The sequence below is a fragment of the Schistocerca serialis genome, chromosome 10 (genome assembly GCF_023864345.2).
Source record: "Schistocerca serialis cubense isolate TAMUIC-IGC-003099 chromosome 10, iqSchSeri2.2, whole genome shotgun sequence".
Lineage (NCBI taxonomy): Eukaryota > Metazoa > Arthropoda > Insecta > Orthoptera > Acrididae > Schistocerca > Schistocerca serialis.
In genome coordinates this window covers 46356397-46379084 of record NC_064647.1, presented here as the reverse complement: position 1 = coordinate 46379084, position 22688 = coordinate 46356397, and the positions used below count along the sequence as shown (strand labels likewise).

The 22688-nt window shown below is 42.1% G+C and overlaps 2 protein-coding genes across 4 annotated transcripts in view; one reads left to right on the top strand and one right to left on the bottom strand.

Moving 5' to 3' along the window:
• LOC126424540 (uncharacterized) overlaps nucleotides 1-1534 on the bottom strand; it is a 170212-nt gene extending 168678 nt beyond the window's left edge. For all 3 annotated transcript variants that reach the window (XR_007576186.1, XM_050087277.1, XM_050087278.1), the window contains exon 1: nucleotides 1343-1534. Coding sequence is in view for 2 of the 3 variants with exons in the window: in XM_050087277.1 (XP_049943234.1) it covers nucleotides 1343-1432 (90 nt within the window). In the remaining variant the exon portion in view is untranslated. The remainder of the gene's footprint in view (nucleotides 1-1342) is intronic.
• A 90-nt stretch (nucleotides 1535-1624) lies between these two features.
• LOC126424524 (acid phosphatase type 7-like) overlaps nucleotides 1625-22688 on the top strand; it is a 196203-nt gene continuing 175139 nt past the window's right edge. Inside the window, exon 1 of the mRNA XM_050087258.1 lies at nucleotides 1625-1797. Coding sequence (XP_049943215.1) covers nucleotides 1781-1797 — 17 coding nt within the window. The 5' untranslated portion in view covers nucleotides 1625-1780. The remainder of the gene's footprint in view (nucleotides 1798-22688) is intronic.

Below are 22688 nucleotides of genomic sequence, written 5' to 3'. Positions count from 1 at the left end.
TTCAAACTTTGATGATGCTACTTTTTTGGGCCTTATACGCTTGCATTGCAAAACGAAATCCACTTTTCTAGATAGTTTAGTATATGCTCTTCCTAATGGCCATAGTTCAGAAGAGTTTGGAGAAAACACTTTTTGAAAAATTTGAGTAAAAATACCCATTTTTAACACTTTTTGAAAAATTGTCAACTTCACCCTAGATTTGTGAAATAATGGAAAGCAATAGGAGAATGAAATTTTATATTCTAAGACCTAGTGTTGGTGAGTTATGGTGTGCAAAGTTTCACGTACATCCCACAATTACTTTTGGAGATATAGAAAACTAAAGATCGTTTTTTTTTTTTTTTTTTAACCAGCTATTTTTTCGCCCAACTTTACTTCAAATTATCTATATGCAAAATTGCTCAGAAATCATTTTCTTAATATTTTACTTTAAAGAGCTCTAAAAGTTGTATAAGATGGCCAAGTTTTGTTTCTTTCATGCAAATACTTACAGAGATATCTCATCTCAAAGTTGCTGAAAATTCAAGGACACACAATAGAAAGCTGTGCTATGTTTTAAACAAGTGACTTTATCTCCGAAGGTATTGAATTTCTGAAACAAACTTTACCTGTGTTCATTGAGAACATGTGTGAATGTTCACACAAAATTTCATCAAAATCCATGATGGTCATGTGGGAACATTACTCGATATTAGACCACTTGGCACGGAATGGCCCAATTACCAAATGTTAATAGTTTGTGAGAAGGGACCTCTTCAGTGATGGGTCCAAAAATGTAGGGGTGCCATTTCAAAAATTTTAGCCTTTGCAGCACTAATACAGTAGATAGGCCTAATTAAGGCAAAGCTGCAAAACGTGGCAAGAAAGCAACACGTTGCATGGTACACCTTTAAGTTTTATGTCATCTGGCTCGCTATTTTTGCTCTATGTGGCACTATCTAGTTATCTATTTTGTCCTAAAAAGAAATTATCCCAAAGGTATATAGCAGGAGTTCTTTTATATAGTTGGTTTAGAAACTTACTTTGGTGGCATAGTCTAATAGCTCGTTCATAAAACTTGTAAATTTCATCGCCTTTGAATTCACATTTTTTCAGATACACTGGGGTGAATTTGCCCAAAAAGTATTTGCTGTCAAAGTAAACGATTTTTGAACCTTTAAATCAAAAAGGGACGTGTGTGATTCACACTTGCATTAGATACCATTTGAAAGAGTGTTTCTCTTTTTCTATAAAATATCAGATTTCTATAACTACTTTATTTTTCCTTGAAGGTCTCTAATTTTTCAGTAAATTTTCTCGTTGGCGAGGCACAACTGGTTTCGAACGTATACTAAAGACTTACCACAATGGACATCATGAACTCTGTATCCGTTTTACCAGGTACATCAATGCTGGGCATTTCTGAACTACTAGATTGAGTAACTTCTGACATTCTGTTACTTATTATAAATGAAAATGGTCTCACTTCGACAATACAACAACTCAAATGAGAGCGGGAATTGTTCCACCAAAGTGCTTATAAACTTACAGCTACCACCTAACAGCAACCATCTTTGGAAAGTGCAGAATGTCGATACAAGACAAACATAGCGACAGATGAACTTTGAATTGGAACATCTTTAGAATATAAGATCGCATCTAACATCTATTGATCCATCAGTAATCGTGGTGTCTGCACTGCGGCACGTCAATAAGTTCGTCGTTTGAAAAGAAAGGGTAGGGTTCGAAGCAGTCGTACAGAGAAAGGACTAAACGTATTGAAACGCTGAGACCATTTGATATGTTGCAGTTTTTTTGGTAAGTGCTTGTTCTTTCTGAGCAACTGCGAAATATTTTGTCCGGTTACGAAAGCTCCCTTTGTTCTGTTTCGGAGGCATTATGTACTGTTATACTGCTGGTGATTAAGTAGCAGTTAAGTAGTACAGAGGCAATAGTTACAGAGACAGTGAGCTTAGATGAAGTAACCCAACAGATAACTTTCTAGGACTTCACATACAATGACGCTGCAGTATCTGCAATTACATTTTGTACGACACATTGGCCTAGCGAAGAGGTGCAGTAGTTGAGTCACCCAACTCTCATGAGCGAGGTGGCTGCTTAAAAGTCCCCTAGTCTCATCTAGTTATCAGTTTACTGTTGTTTCCAAGCCAAAAGCGAAATGGTTTAAAAAAAAAAAAAAAAAAAAAAAAAAAAAAAAAGGGGGGGGGGGGGCGGGCACCGTCCGCAATGTGGTGGTTTGCGCATGTGCAATTTATTGAATCTTAAAGTGGAGCTTCTTTATTGCTGGGGGATAACCATGCTCGAACTCTGAAAAAAGATTCACCCAGCGTAGCACCTATTCTAATAAACATTCCTGAACGATTTTGATTTCGTCGCTTCTACTATCTCATATGTTTTGAATTATTCCGCCATTCGCTATCGTGGACTTTTCTGCTAAACATATCTGTACTACAAGAAGTGCTTTACGACCAAAAAACTACTTAAGCCTATGGTAACTGACGTTCTTCTATGTGTAGGTATTAGGTTTTGTCTAATTTATAGGCAAAAAGTTGTAATGAACACGTTATCACTGTTTGATCCAAAGCAGTCATTGAGGTTATTTCCTCGGAAAAATGGTGCAGCTTTGCATCACTGCCAACTGGAGCATTTTCATTACTTTTGCTTTATACTTGGTTCAGCGTGGGTTAAATCTTATTACATTGAAAATAAGTATTGCTAAGAGATTAATGTGTTACAATATGGTGTGAATGCAAATGGAATCTAGTGTATCAAAAAGTTCGTTTACTATGGTCCTATAGTGTAACATAATAAATTTCAAAGAGGGTAACATTGTTCCAACCTATTATCCTATCTTAAAATAATGTTTATGGGAAGCACAGCAAAGTAATCTGTTCCAGGGGCTACTTTGCTCCAATTTTGTAAATGTAAAATTTCAAAAATAAATCTTTGATGTCTTTCAAACCATACAACTCCCAAGTTGCGATATCAGCAATGTAAGAAAAGATAGTGCTACTTACCGTAAAGATGACACGTTGAGTCGTAGGTAGGCACAATTAAAATACAATTACGTGTAAGCTTTCGCTCACAACCTTTGTCAGAAAAAGACACACTCACGCCATTGGTTCACACAAGCAATCACACCTCACGCACACAATACCACCAACTCTAGCAGCTTGGACTAGAAGAAAAAGGCTTTGGCCAATGGCTTACGTGAAAGTGTCTTAATTGTGCTTGTCTGCAATTAAATGTCATCTTTACAGTAAGCAAATTTTTTTTTTTTTTTTTTTTTTTTTTCTCCTCCTCTCCATTGCTATCTTTGATGTCCTTGTTTGTTACTATATGGTTTTTACATTGTTTTAGAATAGACCAACCTCATTTTCAAATGTCATTTTACAGAACTAGTATGCATTACATGTCTTTGTTTGAAAAACTGTCCAAAAGTAGAGCAAAGTAACCCTATCCTATAGAACCTGTTCAATTGCTTGAATTGTATTTTTGCTGCAGCAAATGTGTAACCCTTCAGTATCTTCAAACTGAGCTAAGCATTACAGATATGTGGTTACAGTATTAAGAGTGTCAGTAGGAAAATGTACATGTTAAGTACGATTTCTTTCACAGCTTTTCGAAATGACTGTAACACTGGATTTTAGTCTCCAGCTACAGATTGCTCCAGTAGATGCTGTACCAGCACATAAATGAAGCAAAACCTGCAGACAGATCTGTATATTAATAAAATAAAAGCTTAGACACTGTGAGCATGTGCAGTTGATGGAAACACAACACTTTAACTTTTTGTGTCAAAAGAATCGTATAAGCCGCCATAATGCTGACCAGCCAATGTATTCTTTATGTCAGTTATAACAATATTATGAAAAGGATAGTTCAACTCATCAAGGAATAATGGAAGCATCCAATTCCACCCCTCTGCTTTGACCAATGACGCCAGTGGAAACCACCATAACAGACAAACTCCCATACCGCTCCTACGACATCACGTAAACGTGCCAACAAACACGAAAATAGATTAAAAAAAATAAAAAAGAAAACACCAAACAGATATTCCTCCAAAAATTTAATGGTAACTAACGGGACAAGTGGGATAAATTGGGGGTTTTTGGGAGGGACAAACTAAATACAAACACATGCCACTACACCAAATGACAAAAAAAACAACAAAATATCAAGACCCCCCAACCTTCCCAAATTCCACTACACACAAAATCCACTGGAATCGATCACTAAGCTTGAATTTTGTGTGTATGTTTGTGTTTGTTTGTGTGTCTATCGACCTGCCAGCGGTTTTGTTCGGTAAGTCACCTCATCTTTGTTTTTATATATAATTTTTCCCACGTGGAATGTTTCCTTCCATTATATATATATATATATATATATATATATATATATATATATATATATATATATATAAAAAAAGAAAGATGATGAAACTTACCAAACAAAAGCGCTGGCAGGTCGATAGACACACAAACATACACACAAAATTCTAGCTTTCGCAACCAATGGTTGCCTCGTCAGGAAAGAGGGAAGGAGAAGGAAAGACAAAAGGATATGGGTTTTAAGGGAGAGGGTAAGGAGTCATTCCAATCCCGGGAGCGGAAAGACTTACCTTAGGGGGAAAAAAGGACAGGTATACACTCGCGCACACACACACACACATATCCATCCACACATACACAGACACAAGCCTTGTCGGTTCCGACTCTTCGTGACTCCATGAACCAAATCACGCCACTTTTTCCTGTCTTGCACTTTCTCCCGTAGACCTTCCAGGTTGGAACACACTGCTTCTGTGATGCCATCGATCCATCTCATCCTCTGACGTCCTCTTCTTCTAGTTCCTTCAATCTTCCCCAGCATTAATGTTTTTTTCCAGCGAGGCATGCCTTCGCATTGTGTCCAAAGTAGGTCAGCTTTTGTTTTAACATTAGACCTTCCAGGGAGAAATTTGGTTTAATTTGCTCCAATATTGATCTTTTGTTTCTCTTTGCAGTCCATGGAACTCTAAGAAGTTTCCTCCAACACCACAATTCGAAGGAGTCAATTCTTCGCCGTTCAGCCTTTCTAATGGTCCAGGTCTCACGTCCATACATCACAACTGGAAAGACCATAGCCCTCACAATCCGGATCTTTGTTGCTAGCGTTATATCTCTGGACCTTATAACCTTGTCAAGGTTTGTCATCGCCTGTCTACCGAGCAACAGGCGTCTCCGGATTTCATGGCTGCAGCCGCCGTCAGCAGAGATCTGGGAACCGAGATAACCACACTATAAATCTCAAATTTTCACCACCCCCACACTTAATCCTACCACAAAAAAAGGCCAAGAAAATCAAAATTGGAATCGAACACTTCCCTTGACCTATTATCCTTGAGATCTCCACAGATAGCCGTCCCTGGTTCGAGACACCGGATCTTTAGTAAGCCTCATTTCTTCACGACATGCTGAACTCTTCAGGCAACAGGCTGAAAAGCTGAAGAAATTTTGCTAGAGACAACCACTGTCCCCCATCATTGCCGACAACCGAAAACTGTTGTCAGTCGTATCCGTACCTACAAAAGACATAAACAAAGCAATTTACCAAAATTCACCCACAACAAACAGAAACAACTACAGTAATGTCGACATAACAATACTAAAACCGTTAACTCGCTGAAAAATATTCTGCTGAAAGCACAGTCACCACCGATATCACACACGTGTGAATGAACCCCGTACGTCACATAACACACTACCCATAAACACACCACCAGAGAGAACCACCGACCACAACAATACGCCACTTAGAAACACGCCACACAGGCAAACTAAACCAAAAACATTCCCTAACACATAAACACACCACCAGAGAATATCACCGATCACATCAAAATGACACCTACAAACATGCCACTCTCACAAACTAAACTCGGTGACGTCACACACAACAGCCTTGGGTCACGGGTCAAAGCCAATGGGTGATATTCTCGTGCAAATGCACCACACACACACATGAACAGTCTCTGGTGGCTGAAGACAGACTAAGCAGCAGCGCATTACAGGAGGGGCAACCGCTTGGTGGGGCAAGGATGATGCTGGGCCGGAGGGTGGGGGGATAATAAAATGCTGCTGGGAGCGTGCAGCAGAGGCGAGGTGGGGAGTGGGGCATCTAGGTGCAGCTGGGAGGTTAGGCGGAAGTTAGGAGTTAGAGTACAGAGATTGGTGTGGGGGGGGGGAGGGGGGGAGATAGAGGAAAAGGAGAGAAGTAAAAAATAAAAAATAAATAAATAAAATAAAATAAAAAATTAATAATAATAATAAAAATAAATCCCGTGGAGGCCCGGGAAAAGAATAGGCCTCCGGTATGTTCTGCCAGTCGTAAAAGGCGACGAAAAGAACAAACCACTAATAGGGCTAACCCCCCTTTTAGTGTGATTAGTTGGTTCAGGACAGAACTAATGAAGCCTCGGACAAGCGCCGTCATGGTCGGGGACGACGCTTGAACCCTATGCCCGCCCACAATGGTAATGACACTGCTAGCCAACTGGAAAATGATTTAAATCCAAATAGAGGTGTTTTGCAGGATATGCTTCCTGCAACCACCCTAGAAGGAAAACAAAGACAGAGGATGAGATGGTCAGATGAAGTTAATCGACACCTCATGTTCTGTTATTACCAAGCAACAAACCTAGGAACCAACACAACTGGATACAGATCACAAGTATACACAACATTTATTACCAGATACCCAGAATTAAAATTTTTAACAGAACAACGACTAGCTGATCAGATCCCTGTAATAATAAAAAATAACAGGATACCCCAGTCAGAATTAGATAACATCAAACAATAAGTACAACAAATACTGGAACAAAATAATGTGCAATTAGAAGAAGAAGAAAATACAGTAATTGACTCAAACATCCCAGAACAAACAAACAAAGAACAACACGCACCAATTAAACAATCAGAGGAAAACGAAATCTTAAGACAGGCACCAGAACAAGCACAAATAGAACACAAAGTGACACAGATATTAGATACAGAAGAAAAATTTCAGCTAACATATATAGAATACAAAGACACAAATACAGACATTAGACCATTCTTGCATAGACCACCAAATAACCCACAAGTCGAAACAACAATAAAAACTATCAACACAATCATACACAACAAAATAAATGAAAACACAACTATGGAAGAGTTACAACTACTGGTATATATAGGAGCACTCACTACACTAAATATACACACTAGGCAGAGATCAGAACCAACCAACACACAGAAGAAACCCACAAAACCAGCATGGCAACACAGGCTACAGATCAAAATAGAAAAACTGAGAAAAGACATCGGACAGCTAACACAATTTATAAGAAATGAAATCTCGGAAAAAAAACGAAAAAGGTTAGGTAAAATCTCACAACAAGAAGCGACAGAGCAATTAGACGAAAAGAAGCAGAAATTACAAGCATTCGCCAAACGACTCAGAAGATACAAAAAAAGTGAAAATAGAAGGAAACAAAACCAAACATTCAACACAAACCAAAAGAAATTTTACCAGACAATAGATAACACACACATTGAAATAAACAATCCACCAAACATAACAGACATGGAACACTTCTGGAGCAACATATGGTCAAACCCGGTACAACATAACGGGCATGCACGGTGGATACAAGCAGAGACAGACACATACAAGATGATACCACAAATGCCTGAAGTGACAATTTTGCAACATGAAGTCACCCAAGCAATTAATTCTACTCACAATTGGAAAGCCCCTGGAAATGATAAAATAGCAAATTTCTGGTTAAAGAAGTTCACCTCAACACATTCACATCTAACTAAATTATTTAACAGTTACATTGCAGACCCATACACATTCCCTGATACACTTACACATGGAATAACTTATCTGAAACCTAAAGATCAAGCAGACACAGCGAACCCAGCTAAATATCGCCCCATAACATGCCTACCAACAATATACAAAATATTAACTTCAGTCATTAAACAGAAACTAGTGACACATACAACACAGAACAAAATTATAAATGAAGAACAAAAAGGCTGTTGCAAAGGAGCACGAGGATGTAAAGAGCAACTGATAATAGATGCAGAGGTGACATATCAAGCTAAAACTAAACAAAGGTCGCTACACTATGCATACATCGATTACCAAAAAGCTTTTGATAGTGTACCCCACTCATGGTTACTACAAATATTGGAAATATATAAAGTAGATCCTAAATTGATACAGTTCCTAAACATAGTAATGAAAAACTGGAAAACCACACTTAATATCCAAATAAATTCAAATAATATCACATCACAGCCCATACAGATTAAGCGTGGAATATACCAAGGAGATTCATTAAGTCCTTTCTGGTTCTGCCTTGCTCTGAACCCACTATCCAACATGCTAAATAATACAAATTATGGTTACAATATTACTGGAATATACCCACACAAAATCACACATTTGCTATACATGGATGATCTAAAACTACTGGCAGCAACAAATCAACAACTCAACCAATTACTAAAGATAACAGAAGTATTTAGCAATGATATAAATATGGCTTTTGGAACAGACAAATGTAAGAAAAATAGCATAGTCGAGGGAAAACACACTAAACAAGAAGATTACATATTAGATAACCACAGCGACTGCATAGAAGCGATGGAAAAAACAGATGCCTATAAATATCTAGGATACAGACAAAAAATAGGAATAGGTGATAGAAATATTAAGGAAGAGCTAAAAGAAAAATATAGACAAAGACTAACAAAAATACTGAAAACAGAATTGACAGCAAGAAACAAGACAAAAGCTATAAATACCTATGCTATACCAATATTGACCTACTCATTTGGAGTAGTGAAATGGAGTAACACAGACCTAGAAGCACTCAATACACTTACACGATCACAATTCCACGAATATAGAATACATCACATACATTCAGCAACAGAAAGATTCACATTAAGCAGAAGGGAAGGAGGAAGGGGATTTATCGACATAAAAAACTTACATTATGGACAGGTAGACAATTTAAGAAAATTCTTTATAGAGCGAGCAGAAACTAGCAAAATACACAAAGCAGTCACTCATATAAATACATTGGCTACACCACTACAATTTCATAACCACCTCTACAACCCTTTAGATCACATAACATCGAAAGATACGAAGAAAGAAAATTGCAAACAGAAAACACTACATGGCAAGCACCCATATCATCTAACACAGCCACACATCGATCAAGACGCATCCAACACATGGCTAAGAAAAGGCAATATATACAGTGAGACGGAAGGATTCATGATTGCAATACAAGATCAAACAATAAACACCAGATATTACAGCAAGCATATTATTAAAGATCCCAATACCACAACAGATAAATGCAGACTTTGCAAACAACAAATAGAAACAGTAGATCACATCACAAGCGGATGTACAATACTAGCAAATACAGAATACCCCAGAAGACATGACAATGTAGCAAAAATAATACATCAACAACTTGCCATACAACATAAACTAATAAAACAACACGTTCCCACATACAAGTATGCACCACAAAATGTACTGGAGAATGATGAATACAAATTATACTGGAACAGAACCATTATAACAGATAAAACAACGCCACATAACAAACCTGACATCATACTCACCAATAAAAAGAAGAAATTAACACAACTAATTGAAATATCCATACCCAATACAGCAAATATACAGAAGAAAACAGGAGAAAAAATTGAAAAATACATCCAACTGGCTGAGGAAGTCAAGGACATGTGGCATCAGGATAAAGTTGACATTATACCAATTATACTTTCAACTACAGGAGTCATACCACTCAATATCCACCAGTACATCAATGCAGTACAGCTACATCCAAACTTGTATATACAACTTCAGAAATCCGTAATTATTGATACATGTTCAATTACCCGAAAGTTCCTAAACGCAATGTAACATATACCGTACAGTTAAAAGGAAGTGACGCTTGATCAAGGTCCGCGTCAGTTTCATTCCGAACCAGACCTAAGGTCTGAGAAAGGAAAGATAATAATAATAATAAACACCTGGTCCATTGACGGAATACAGGCCTGTGTAGTGCTGCAATGGGAACAGGGAAAGGGGTATGGATGGGTAAGGACTATGGCTAACGAAGTATGGGACCATGAGGTTTACGGGAACATGGGATATATTGCAGGGAGAGGTCCCACCTGCACAATTCAAGAAAGATCTAGATGGCATACGCTGTGAAGTAGTCAGTGAAATTAAGAAAATCACGTTGAACAGTAGGCTCAGCAACAGGTTGGTCTAGCTGTGTCTTGGCCACAGTTTGTCGGTGGCCATTCGTGCGAACAGACAGCTTTTTAGATGTCATGCCCAGTAAGAATGTAGCACAGTGATTGGATCTTAACTTGTGGATCACATGACTGGTTTCACAGGTAGCATTGCCTTTGATGGGATAGGTGATGTTTGTGGCCAGAATGGAGTAGGTGGTGTGGGGGGGATGTATGGGACAGGTCTTTGCTTCTAGTTCTGTTACAGGGATGTGAGCCATGAGGAAAAAGGGGATTGGGAGCAGGAGTTGTGTAGGGAGGGAAGAAGATATTGTGTAGGTTCGGTGGGCAGCAGAATACCACTGTGGGAGGAGTGGAAAGGATAGTGGATAGAACATGCTCATTTCGGGGCACGGCAAGAGGTAGTCAGAATCCTGACACTGAATAAATTCAGTTGCTCCAGTCCTATGTGGTTCTGAGTCATGAGGGGAATGATCGCCCCCCCCCCCCCCTTTTTTTTTTTTTTTTTAAGGAATGTGGGTAGCATAGCATGCCCTCACCCTCTATCCAGATCACAAAGATATCACCAGTCAATGTGAACCAGGTGAGGGATTTGGGATTCTGGGTATTTAGGAAGGATTCCTCTAGATGGCCCGTGAGTAAGTTGGCATAGGGTGGTGCCCATAGCCATACTCCAGACTTGTTTGTAGGTGAAGCCTTCAAAGGAGAAGTAATTGTGGGTGAAGATATAGTTGATCATGGCATCTAGGAAGAAGATTGTCAGTCTGAAATCTGTCTGCTGTTGGGAAAGATAGTGTTCAATAGTTGCAATTCCGTGGTCATTAGGTATGTTAGTGTAAAGCGAAGTGGCATTAGTAGTGGGGAGCAGGGAACTGTGTGTTAAAGGAACAGGAACTGTGGTGAGTCTGTGGATGAAATGGTTGGTACCTTTTGTATAAGTGGGTAGATTGCGAGTGATAGGATGAAGTTGTTGATCTATGTGAGTAGGTATTCTCTCAGTATGAGCACAGTAACAGGCCACAGTGGAGCTCCCTGGGTGGTTGGGTTTATGGACATCAAGAAGCATGTAGAATATAGGAGTACGGTGAATGGTAGGTGTGAGGAGAGATGGACTACGGGATAAGGTTCTGGGCTGGGCTAATGATTTTTGGAAGGACTGGAGAACCTGCTGGATTTATGGAATGGAGTCACTGTGACAGAGTTTGTAGGTCGATGAATCTGACTGCTGGCAGTCCTTCCGCTACATAATCCATGCAGTTCAAGACAAGAGTTGTGGAGCCTTCGTCAGCAGAAAGGACTATAAGGTCAGGATCAATTTTTAGATGGTGTATTGCAGTTCTTTCGGAGGATGTATGGTTGGTTTGCATGTTGAGGGATTTGAGGAATGAGGGTGAAGCAAAGTTTAGAGGTTAATAAATTCTGGACAGTTCATGGGTTGATTTGGGGGCAGTGGGGATGGATCGCAGTTGGATGGAGGAGTAAACTTAGTCAGGCAGTGTTCAACATTGGACTTTGGTTGAGTCTGATTGGTTAGCTTGGTGGCAAAATAGTATTGCCACTGTAGTGACTAGGAGAAGGAGAGGAGGACTTTAACAAGTCCTGCATGATTGAATTTGCGAGTGTAGCAAAAGGCGAGGCCTCTGGAAAGGACTGATTCTTCTGCAGGACAAAGGCTTTTGGAAGAAAGGTTCACAATTGTGTTTAGAGTCTGTTTATGTTCTGGATTCTGTGTAGTGGTTGGGGTGGGGTGGGGGGAGGGGGAGTTTTTGAGTGTGGGGAAATACAACTTCTTGTATAGTAACTTCTAAAGACTTTCATGGAAAGGGCAAAACATTTGCACATGTGTGGCTCAAGAAGATGTATAGAAAACAAATTGGTTCGGCAGAGTACCATGGATTTAAGAACAGACATGATAACTACTAGTCTGTCGAACCTTTACCAGTGACTGCTGCGGATATAACAAGAATAAAATTGTCATTGGAATGCTTTGTAAGTTTTTGAGTGAAGGTGCTGAGTAAAATGATCATTTGCATGTTTTGCCGGTTTTTTGGCAGAAGCAGCTGCACATTAATTATGTAGAATAACCCTGTCTTTGTGCTAGGATATTTGATCATCCCAGCTGATGGACTGAGGTCGAGTTGACTAAGAGTGCAGCTGTACCGGCTAAGAAATATAACATAACATGTTTAGATTGCCTCTGAAGAGTTGTTCTGTTGCGAACAGACTGGTAGGAAACAGTTTCCAGGCTTTTGAAACAATTTGGTAACTGTCTTTTCAAGCTTCAGTCCTACAAGAGAAGCATTACAAAAGGAACAAAATGTGGAAACTGTTTCTTGACAAGTGAAGAGCAGCAGTGATTGCATTGAAGTATACTCTAATGTAGGAACCACTTGTTTGCAATTTTTTCACTGTCACTGGTGTGTAAAGGAAAAACTTCTAGAAAGGAATGAATTGTTTATCAAACATCTTGAGAAAGAGAGGAAGTAAACCAACATTTTCTTTTCTGTAAAACAACATAGTTTAGCAAGTGATGCACTTGATTGAGATATAATGCTAGTGAATAAACCTGAGACTATTACATGTGTTGCACGTAACTATAGTGTTTAACTGGATATTTAAAATTGGAAGAAGTGCTAAGTTTCTGTGTGGTTTAATATTTTACACCTGTGAAGCTAGAAAGTATAATTAAACTGTTTTTCTATATTAACAGAATATACTTCTAGGAACTCCATTATGCACTACATCATAAACGGTTAAACTGTTGCAAATTCACTTTTGTCCTACAGTTTTTTGTTAATAGCTTGAAAATGAGTAATTATTTTACTTTGACAGTTTGTGAAAAGAACATATTTCACTATCTTATCCAATGAAGACGACTTCCGTTTTTTTCATCTTAAGAAATTGTAGTGTTTTATGCTTCCTAAAAATTTTACTTATTTGCATGTGACGAGTTCTGCAGATAGGCAGCTCCATTCCAGAGTCTCTGATTGGAAACCATGTTAAATCAGCAGACTGAATAGGTGTTATGTTTCCATATTGCTCCCATTTATTATTCATACTGAAACAAATAAAAAATACCACTGTAGAACTAATGCTGACCAGGTCCAACTATAAGTTTCTTTCTTTCTTTCTTAAGAAAACGTGAACAAACTAGTAGCAGTTGGACAACAACACTTACTAGCAACCCCCCCCCCCCCCCCCCCCCCCCCCCCTCCCCAAGGGGTCCAGAACTCATTTGTGGATACGTGCGTAACGAGCACGGGACCCCGAGCTAATGTGGCCCTCCTTCCTTTCCGGGCTGCATCTGCATACCTTCCTTTTCCGCATCCTTCCCTATCCCCCATCTTGCCCCCCCCCCCCCCTCCCTCCCCACACCTCTGGTTTGTGCCTACGTCTGGAGACGGACGCTCGTAAATGTAACGCATTCTTCGCCTTCTCTGCTTGTATGTCTTTAGCCTTCCTTCGTCCTTCCTTTCCTTACCTCTTCTCTTTACCCTTTTCTCCACTGCGGCGTTTGAGACCTCTCTTCTTTCCTTTCCCTTTCTTTGTTTTTCCCTTTCTCTTTCTCTTTCATCCTCCCTGTGCGTGTCTGAAGGCCGACCCACGCATTTTCGTGCGTAGCCAGTGACGGGGTAACGCGTAATTCCCCGTCCCGGGTAGACAGGTAGGACACGTACGTACCCCCTGGTAACGGCCAGGCCCAGGGAGGGGTGATTACCCGAACTGATACCTTCCGAAAGTGCCGATTGGTCCCTCCGTCCGTTTGTCGGGAGGTGTGACCTGAGGTGTGAACAATCACCTAAGGCGGGAGTGCCCTCAGAGAGGGCCGGACAAGGGAGGAGCGCGCCATCGGAGACGCCGGTAATCATGGGGGATTCTTCCGCAATGGTTTCCTCATCTTCCACTATGTCTGCTTACAAGTGTAAGTTCACTGAGTTTCAGCCACAGACAGTTCTTCCATTGTTGCCACAGTTCCTTGTTGTTTCTCGGTCTGACGAAGGTCACGACTTCTCCACGGTTAACCCTTTCATTATTCAGAAAGGTGTTGACGCAATTGCAGGTCCTGTAAAGTCTTGTTCCAGATTACGGAATGGCACCTTGTTGTTAGAAACAGTCAGTGCCCTCCAGGCACAAAAATTGCTGCGTGCTTCACTGCTCCCCACCTTTCCTGTCCGGGTTGAAGTGCACCACACTTCCTCAAGTGGAGTCGTTTATACACGCTCCCTCGACGGATTGTCTGACGAGGAAATTCAGCACTACCTGTCTGACCAGGGCGTAACAGCTGTTCATAGAGTTATGAAAAGGGTTGACACGAACATTGTTCCAACCCGTACTGTCTTCTTGACATTTGACAGAGTTCAACTCCCATCAAAAATAAAAGCGGGCTATGAAATAATTTCCGTTCGCCCCTACGTCCCAAACCCTACGCGTTGCTATCGGTGCCAGCGGTTCAATCACACCAGCGAGTCCTGTTCCAACCCGGCCAAATGTGTTACGAGTGACAAGGATGCCCATGAGGGTGCTTATCCACCTCTCCATCCCCTCGTTGCATCAACTTTATGGGTGACCATGCTGCTTCCTCTCGAGATTGCCCCATTTTTAAAGACGAAAAGCTCATTCAGGAAATCGGAGTGAAGGAAAAGGTGTCGACCTTTGCTGCTCGAAAATTATTCACAAGTCGAAAGCCCACTGTGCCTCAGACAGGAAAATACAGCACTGTCCTTGCCTCTCCTCGGCCAACAAAGGAGGTGGCCACGCAGACTTGGGATCTCACCTTCAGTGCCACGGTCGCCAGATCGGCCAGCGCAAAGATCGCTCGTTCAACCTCGCCACTCTCACCTGCTCACACTATGGCTCACCCTTCATTGGGTTCTGCTAAATCTCGATCCCAAAAGTCAGACACCCTGACTTCCAAAAAAGAGCATACTCGTAAAGATTTTTTTACGTACCCCAACTTCACAACCATCGGTTCCTCCTTCATCTAAACATCATGTTTCCAAGGAAGCTAATAAGAAACAGAGTTTCTCTGCCACGGCGTGTCTCATCTACAGCACCACCTGGAGGTAACGGCCCTCAGCCGTCTTCTGTGTCGCCGAGGCGCACTGCTGGCGGCCGATCAACCGGCCGATCGCTGGTGGCAGGAGCTGCTCCTGAACAACCTATGGATCAGGATCTTTTGCCTTCGGCTGAGTGCCGTTCCACGCTGTCGGTCGCAAGCTCAGAGCAGTCGTTGAGTTGATGGCAACCTTGGTCACATTCTTCCATTTTCTGTCCACCCTATGTCCATTATCCATTGGAATATCCGCGGCATTCGAGCCAATCGGGATGAATTGACGATCCTCCTAGGATCCTACTCGCCAGTCATCTTCTGTCTTCAGGAAACAAAGCTGCGGCCCCACGACCGCCATTTTCAATCAGTCCGATTTGATCTCCCCTCTGTTGAAGGCACTCCAGCACATGGAAGACTCATGATTCTTCTCCATAATACTCTCCATTACCACTCAATGCCCTTAAACACTTCCTTCCAAGCAGTCGCTGTCCGTCTTTCCCTTTCTGGATACACCTTCTCTCTTTGTACTGTATACATTCCATCGTCCACATCAATGGCACAAGCTGATGTCCTTCATCTTCTTGGTCAGCTTCCACCCCCCTATTTGCTGGTTGGGGACTTCAATGTCCACCACCCACTTTGGTGATCTCCACATCCATGTCCGTGTGGATCCCTATTGCTAGACGTCTTCCGCCAAGCGGATCTTGTTTGCCTCAACACTGGGGTCCCAACATTTTTGTCTGCCTCCACAACAAATCTCTCTCATTTGGACCTTGCGGTCGGTACTGTTCCACTAGCTCGGCGCTTCGAATGGTTTGCCCTTGCTGATACACACTCGAGTGACCACTTTCCATGTGTCCTTCGATTGCAGCCACAACTGCCATATATGCACCCGAGACGCTGGAAGTTTGCCCAAGCCGATTGGACACTTTTTTCGTCTCTAGCGACATTCGATGACCGTCACTTTCCTAGCGTCGACGATGAGGTCACTCCTATTACAGACGTTATTCTTACAGCTGCGGAACATTCAATACCATGCACCTCCGAATTGCCCCGGTGCCCCCCAGTTCCTTGGTGGAACGAGGCATGTCATGACACAATACATGAGCGGCTACGTGTTCTTCGCGTTTTCCGCCACCATCCTACTTTGGCCAACTGTATCCGCTATAAGCAGTTTCGTGCGCGATGCCGTCGCGTCATCTGCGATAGCAGGAAGGCAAGCTGGAAATTCTTTACTAGCTCATTTAACACCTTCACTCCCTCCTCGGAAGTTTGGAGTCGGATTCGACGTTTATCTGGCGCGCCTAGTTTCTCCCCTGTCTCCGGGCTCACTGTCCCGCACGATACGTTAGTGGACCCCGCCACAATTTCTAACTCATTGGGTCAACACTTTGGTGAGATTTCGAGCTCTTCCAATTATCCGCCAGTGTTTCTCCCGAAGAAACGTGCAGCGGAAGTGCAACCTCCTGCTTTCTCCTCTCAAAATCGCGAAAGCTATAATACTGTTTTCTCCATGCGGGAACTCCAACATGCACTCTCTTCTCGCTCCTCCGCCCCAGGACCACATTGTATCCACATCCAAATGTTGCTGCATTTATCAACTCATAGTCTGCGTTACCTCCTTCGCATTTATAATCAAATTTGGACCGACAGTACTTTTCCCAGACGATGGCGGGAAGCTATCGTCATTCCTGTTCCGAAACCTGGAAAGAACAAACATCTCCCCTCTAGCTATCGCCCCATTTCTCTCACGAGTAGTGTATGTAAGGTTTTGGAGCGTATGGTGAATTGCCGTTTAGCTTGGTGGCTGGAGTCCCGCAGTCTTTTAACACCTGCCCAATGTGGATTCCGGAAGCATCGTTCTGCAGTTGACCATCTTGTTGCTCTCTCCAATTATATCATGAACAATTTTCTCTGCAAACGCCAAACAGTAGCAATATTTTTGTATCTGGAGAAAGCATGCGATACCTGTTGGAGGACAGGCATCGTCCCGCACACTGTTCTCTTGGGGCTTTCGAGGTCGGCTGCCACTATTCCTTCGCGACTTTATGGCAGAGCACACATTTAGAGTGCGGGTGAACACTACTCTCTCCCGTACTTTCTCCCAAGAAAACGGGGTACCCCAGGGCTCTGTGCTAAGTGTTGTACTGTTTGCCAGTGCCATAAATCCAATTATGGACTGTCTCCTTCCTGATGTCTCGGGCTCCCTGTTTGTGGACGATTTTGCAATCTACTACAGCTCTCAACGGACCAGCCTTCTTGAACGACGTCTTCAAGGCTGTCTCGATCGCCTCCACTCTTGGAGCATTGTAACAGGATTCCGCTTTTCTCCCAGTAAGACCGTTTGTGTTAATTTTTGGCGTCGTACGGAGTTTCTTCCACCCTCCTTACATCTAGAACCTGTCAACCTTCCGCTTTCGGACATCGCTAAATTCTTGGGTCTTATGTTTGACAGAAAACTGTGCTGGTCATCCCACGTTTCCTATCTTTTGGCTCGCTGTCTGCGATCCCTTAACACCCTCCGTGTCCTGAATGGCACCTTCTGGGGAGCAGACCGAGTGGTCATTCTCCGCCTCTATCGCGCCTTAGTGCGCTCGAAATAGGACTATGGAAGCATAGTCTACTCCTCTGCTCGGCCGTTTATTCTTTGGCGTCTCGACTCTATCCACCACTGTGGATTACGTTTAGTGTCTGGAGCTTTTTACACCAGCCTTGTGGAAAGCCTTTATGCTGAGACTGCTGAACCTCCGCTGTCCAATCGGCGAGCAGTCCTTCTGAGTCGTTATGCTAGCCATCTGTCTTCCATGCCTGCTAATCCGGCCCATGACATTTTCTTCGACGCCTCCTTGGATGTAGGGTATGCAGGCCGCCCTTCCTCCCTATACTACCACCGGAAGTCCGCTTCCGTCAACTGCTCCATTCTGTTTCCTTCCGCTTTCCTAAAACCTTCTTCACAACTTGGGATACAGCACCGCCTTGGCTCTGTCCCCAGACCTGCATGCTCCATGACCTTTGTCAGTTTCCCAAGGATGGTACCCCTTCACTTGTTTATCGTCGGGCATTTGCTGCTCTATGTGCACAAATGATGGACGCCACATTTATTTACACCGACGGCTCGAAAACATCGTTAGGTGTAGGGAGTGCCTATATTGTTGGCGACACACCAAATCGATTTCGGCTTCCCGACCAGTGTTCGGTTTATAATGCGGAGCTTTGCGCTGTTCTCCAGGCTGTTCACTACATCCGCCGCCATCAGTGGATACGTATGTTATCTGCTCAGATTCTCTCAGCTCTCTCCTCAGTCTCCAAGCTCTTTACCCTGTCCACCCTCTGGTCCACCGGATTCGGGACTGCCTGTGCTTGCTCCACTTGGGGGCGTCTCAGTGGCGTTCCTCTGGCTCCCAGGACACATTGCTATCTGTGGAAATGAGGCGGCCGATATAGCAGCCAAGGCTGCAGTCTCTCTTCTTCGGCCAGCTATTCGATTGACTCCCTTCACCGATCTACGGAGTGTTTTATGTCGTCGTGTTACTCTTTTATGGCATGCACATTGGTCGACACTTCCCAATAATAAATTGCGGAACGTGAAAGCTCTTCCCTGTGCTTGGACCTCTGCCTTCCGAACGCGTCGTCGGGAGGAGGTAATTTTAACTAGACTCCGGATAGGGCACTGTCTTTTTAGCCATCTTCATCTTTTAAGCGGCAATCCTCCCCCGCTCTGTCCCCACTGCTCTCAGCTGTGGACGGTAAGACACCTTTTAATTGAGTGCCCCTATTTTACTCCGTTACGCGTCCGTCTACAGCTGTCGCCTGATATATCGTCCATTTTAGCAGATGACACGCGCTCGGCTGATCGCGTTCTCGAGTTTATTAGTGCCAGTGAGATGGCGTCGGTCATTTGAAGCTCTTTTTGGGGACAACCAATCCCTTTCTGTAGTGGATTTTTAAGCTTTCCTTCTGCTTTTAGTTTCTCCAATTTTTTTGAGTTTCGTTCCCTTTGCTGCTGGTGTCCATTTTCGTTTTTTACCGTTTCCTAAGTCACAGACCGGGCGCTAATGACCATAGCAGTTTTGCGCCCCAAAACCAAAACAAAACAAAAAAAACTCACTAGCACACATTCTGTGGTCTATTTTCTGAACTGTGTCATTAGAGTAGAATAAGGTTTGGACTTGCAGAGAGAGAAGGGATTTGAATTTTCGCTCCTGAAAAAGTGTACAGTGCTTGGTAGAAATTAGTATCTCCCCTACACAGTGCTGTATCTTGTGCTTTCTCTCGAATGCATTTGATATATGGTCTGTTCTTCTCATAGAGTAATATTTGCAAAATTTTCTTTCATGAAGGCCCAACAGGATTTAGCCATCTTGATTGGTGCATATGACTTTTTCAAAGAGTAGCTTCTTTCTGCATTGTTTGTATTTCATTCATTCATAAAATAATACTCTGTAGATTCCCTCGTGAAGATGTCTCTTCAGACTAGTTGAAAAAGTCTACTTACATTTGTGGCGCCTAGAAGCCAAGGGTTCAAAGTATAAAAAACTTTATTTCGAGAACAAAAGCATATTAAAACATTTTAATTATATATAAACTATGTCCTGAAAGTTAACAATGTTTCGCACACTGCATTTGGATCTCTTGTACACCTGCACCTGGCCCCTTGCCTTCTGAATGTAGGTCAATAATGAAATTATTTTTCAAAATAGAAAAACACTTACCTTCATTTTTAACACTTAAAAATTGGCATTACAAAAAATAAAGATCAATCAAAAGAATACAAGTGGAACAAAATACAAATTTTCATTTTTATTCATCCTCATCAGTTCCATAGACATTGTGCAGAGCTTCATCTTCTTTATCTCCATCACTTAGGTCTGCCTCTTCATCACAGCAACCTGCTGCTTGAGCTTGAGGCCCAGCGGCTACATTTTTTTAACTCCAAATGAAAGGGGTGATGGATGACTGGTACAAACTGGAGCAGCTCAATCAGGTCTTTTACTTTTTGTGGTTTTAGTTTAGGCTTTGTTGTTGTTCCCAGCATGAGAGTTTCACACTGCAGTGGAGTATGTGCTGATATGAAACTTCCTGGCAGATAAAAACTACCGGTATGTGCCGGGCCGAGACTCGAACTCGGTACCTTTGCCTTACGCGGGCAGGTGCTCTACCATCTGAGCTACCGAAGCACAACTCGCAACCCGTCCTCGCACACAGAAACTCTTCTGTGAAGGCTGGCAAAGGTCCCGAGTTTGTGTCTCAGTCCGGCCCACAGCTTTAATCTGCCAGAAATTTTGTTGTTGGTTGTAGAGTTTGGAGCTTTACAGGTAGTTTTCCAGTGGCTTTTTGTTTCAGGCTAAGTTGAGTGAATGGCTCTAGGTATTCTGCCAAATACTTGTAGAGTAAGATGCCTGGAGTACTCTTCTTGATTTTAAGAATTTGCATTTTCTGATACTTTTACTTATTTTTTTAAACCCAGTCGTTCGGAACTTACATATGCCTGGGTCGCCCCCCTCACCTGATTCTGTCGCATTCATTGTATGAGTGGCCAGGTACAAAGTAATGCTGGGTGACTGTCTTAATGCCTGTGTTTCTTACTACATACAACCAGAATTTTGACGTCAAGTGGCTCTTGTTCTGGCCTCCACAATTGTTGGTAAATGCCTCAGTGTGTTTGATGTAGCAAGGGAGGGTCTTAATGTATTTCAGAAGGCAACTCATTATTTGCTGACACTCTCTGTTGGCTTGCCCTTCATACCACAAGTACATGTTTCCAGTACTGTCCTTGAGATTATTGACATTGAAATTGCCGCATATAATACATTTTGGAATGTTTAAATGCAAGCATTGACATCATTCTTTGACGGTCAAAACAGATTGCTGCTATATCTTTTGCCTTGTTTTTGGTGCTATTTTTCGTTTAATTCTTTTATAGCTTCGGCCTTTCTCGAGTGTAATTCTTTTTGTTTCATTGTCTACTTGTTTTCTTCTTCTGTGCCGTGCAAAATTTTTATGTTGAACGTGTCGCAAGTGACTCAGGTATATGTCTGAGGCCTATGAAAACCCAAACTAAACTTTGTGTTGAAAAAATTTTTAATAGCTTTCTTTTTCAGCCACAATTCCTCTTTCCTCACGTGAATCTTTGTACAGCTTGTACATAATTATTAGGTTTAAGTCTGGATTAAGGAACTTTCTGTTGACAGCCTTTGCTCTGCATATTGACTTGAGTACTTAGCTTCTAATGTGTTCTTCAATAACTGCCATTCTTTCTGCTGAAATTTTGTTTGCTGGTCCCGTTTTACCTCTTTTGTCTCGCAGAGCCACACCTGATTGGTTTTCTTTCTTTTTTAGAACAATATTTCTTAATCTTTTGTTTGATGCATCAAGGGTACTCAAAAAAATACTCTGCAAACTCTGTAGCCATTAAGGTTGACAGAGCGAGGTGGCGCAGTGGTAGCACACTTGACTCGCATTCAGGAGGACGACGGTTCAATCTCGCGTCTGGCCATCCTGATTTAGGTTTTCCGTGAGTTACCTAAATGGGTCCAGGCAAATGCTGGGATGGTTCCTTTGAAAGGGCACGGCCGACTTCCTTCCCCACCCTTCCCTTATCCGATGAGACCGATGACCTCGCTGTTTGGTGTCTTTCCCCCAAACAACCCAACCCCCATTAAGGTTGTATGTAACTGACATGTCTTTTTCTATTTACAGCTAATTCTTCTCGGCTTTTGATAGGATTCAGTTCTGCAGCACTGTGTATGTAGGCCGTTCACAGTTCCCAATCAGCTAGGTTCCAGTATGCCTCAAGTATGACTTGCCTTTGCTCTTGTGGAATATTTTCATTGCACTTAAAACAACAGTTGTGGTAGTACTCACGGACCTCCTTAGACGTATGATATTTCTATTTGCAGTCACGATAAGCCTTGCCAGAATTTCGTAACTTCTTGATTAGTTCTCACTTCCAGAGTCCCACTCCCTGAACTCATTTTCTTCCAGGTTGCGTCAGTGGTGGTATTGCATTGTCTCGTAAATTCTCGATAATTCCCCCAGCCACTTCAGCTTCTGGTATTTCAGCTAAAAAGGAAAACAGAAGGATAGAAAAGTGAGTTACGTGTAAAGTAAGAAGTCTGGGTTAAATTAGGCAAGTAGTCACATTAGGTTACAGTAGGGCTATGAATAAACCAAAATATGCTGGTAAAGTAAAATAAGTTTTCGTTATGAATTTTTCGTATCGAAGTCAAAATTAACCTCTCAATATCAGGGTTCAATTTTCATCGCAATCACTTGTAGTTTCATCATCACTTCTGGGAACAAAATTGGGA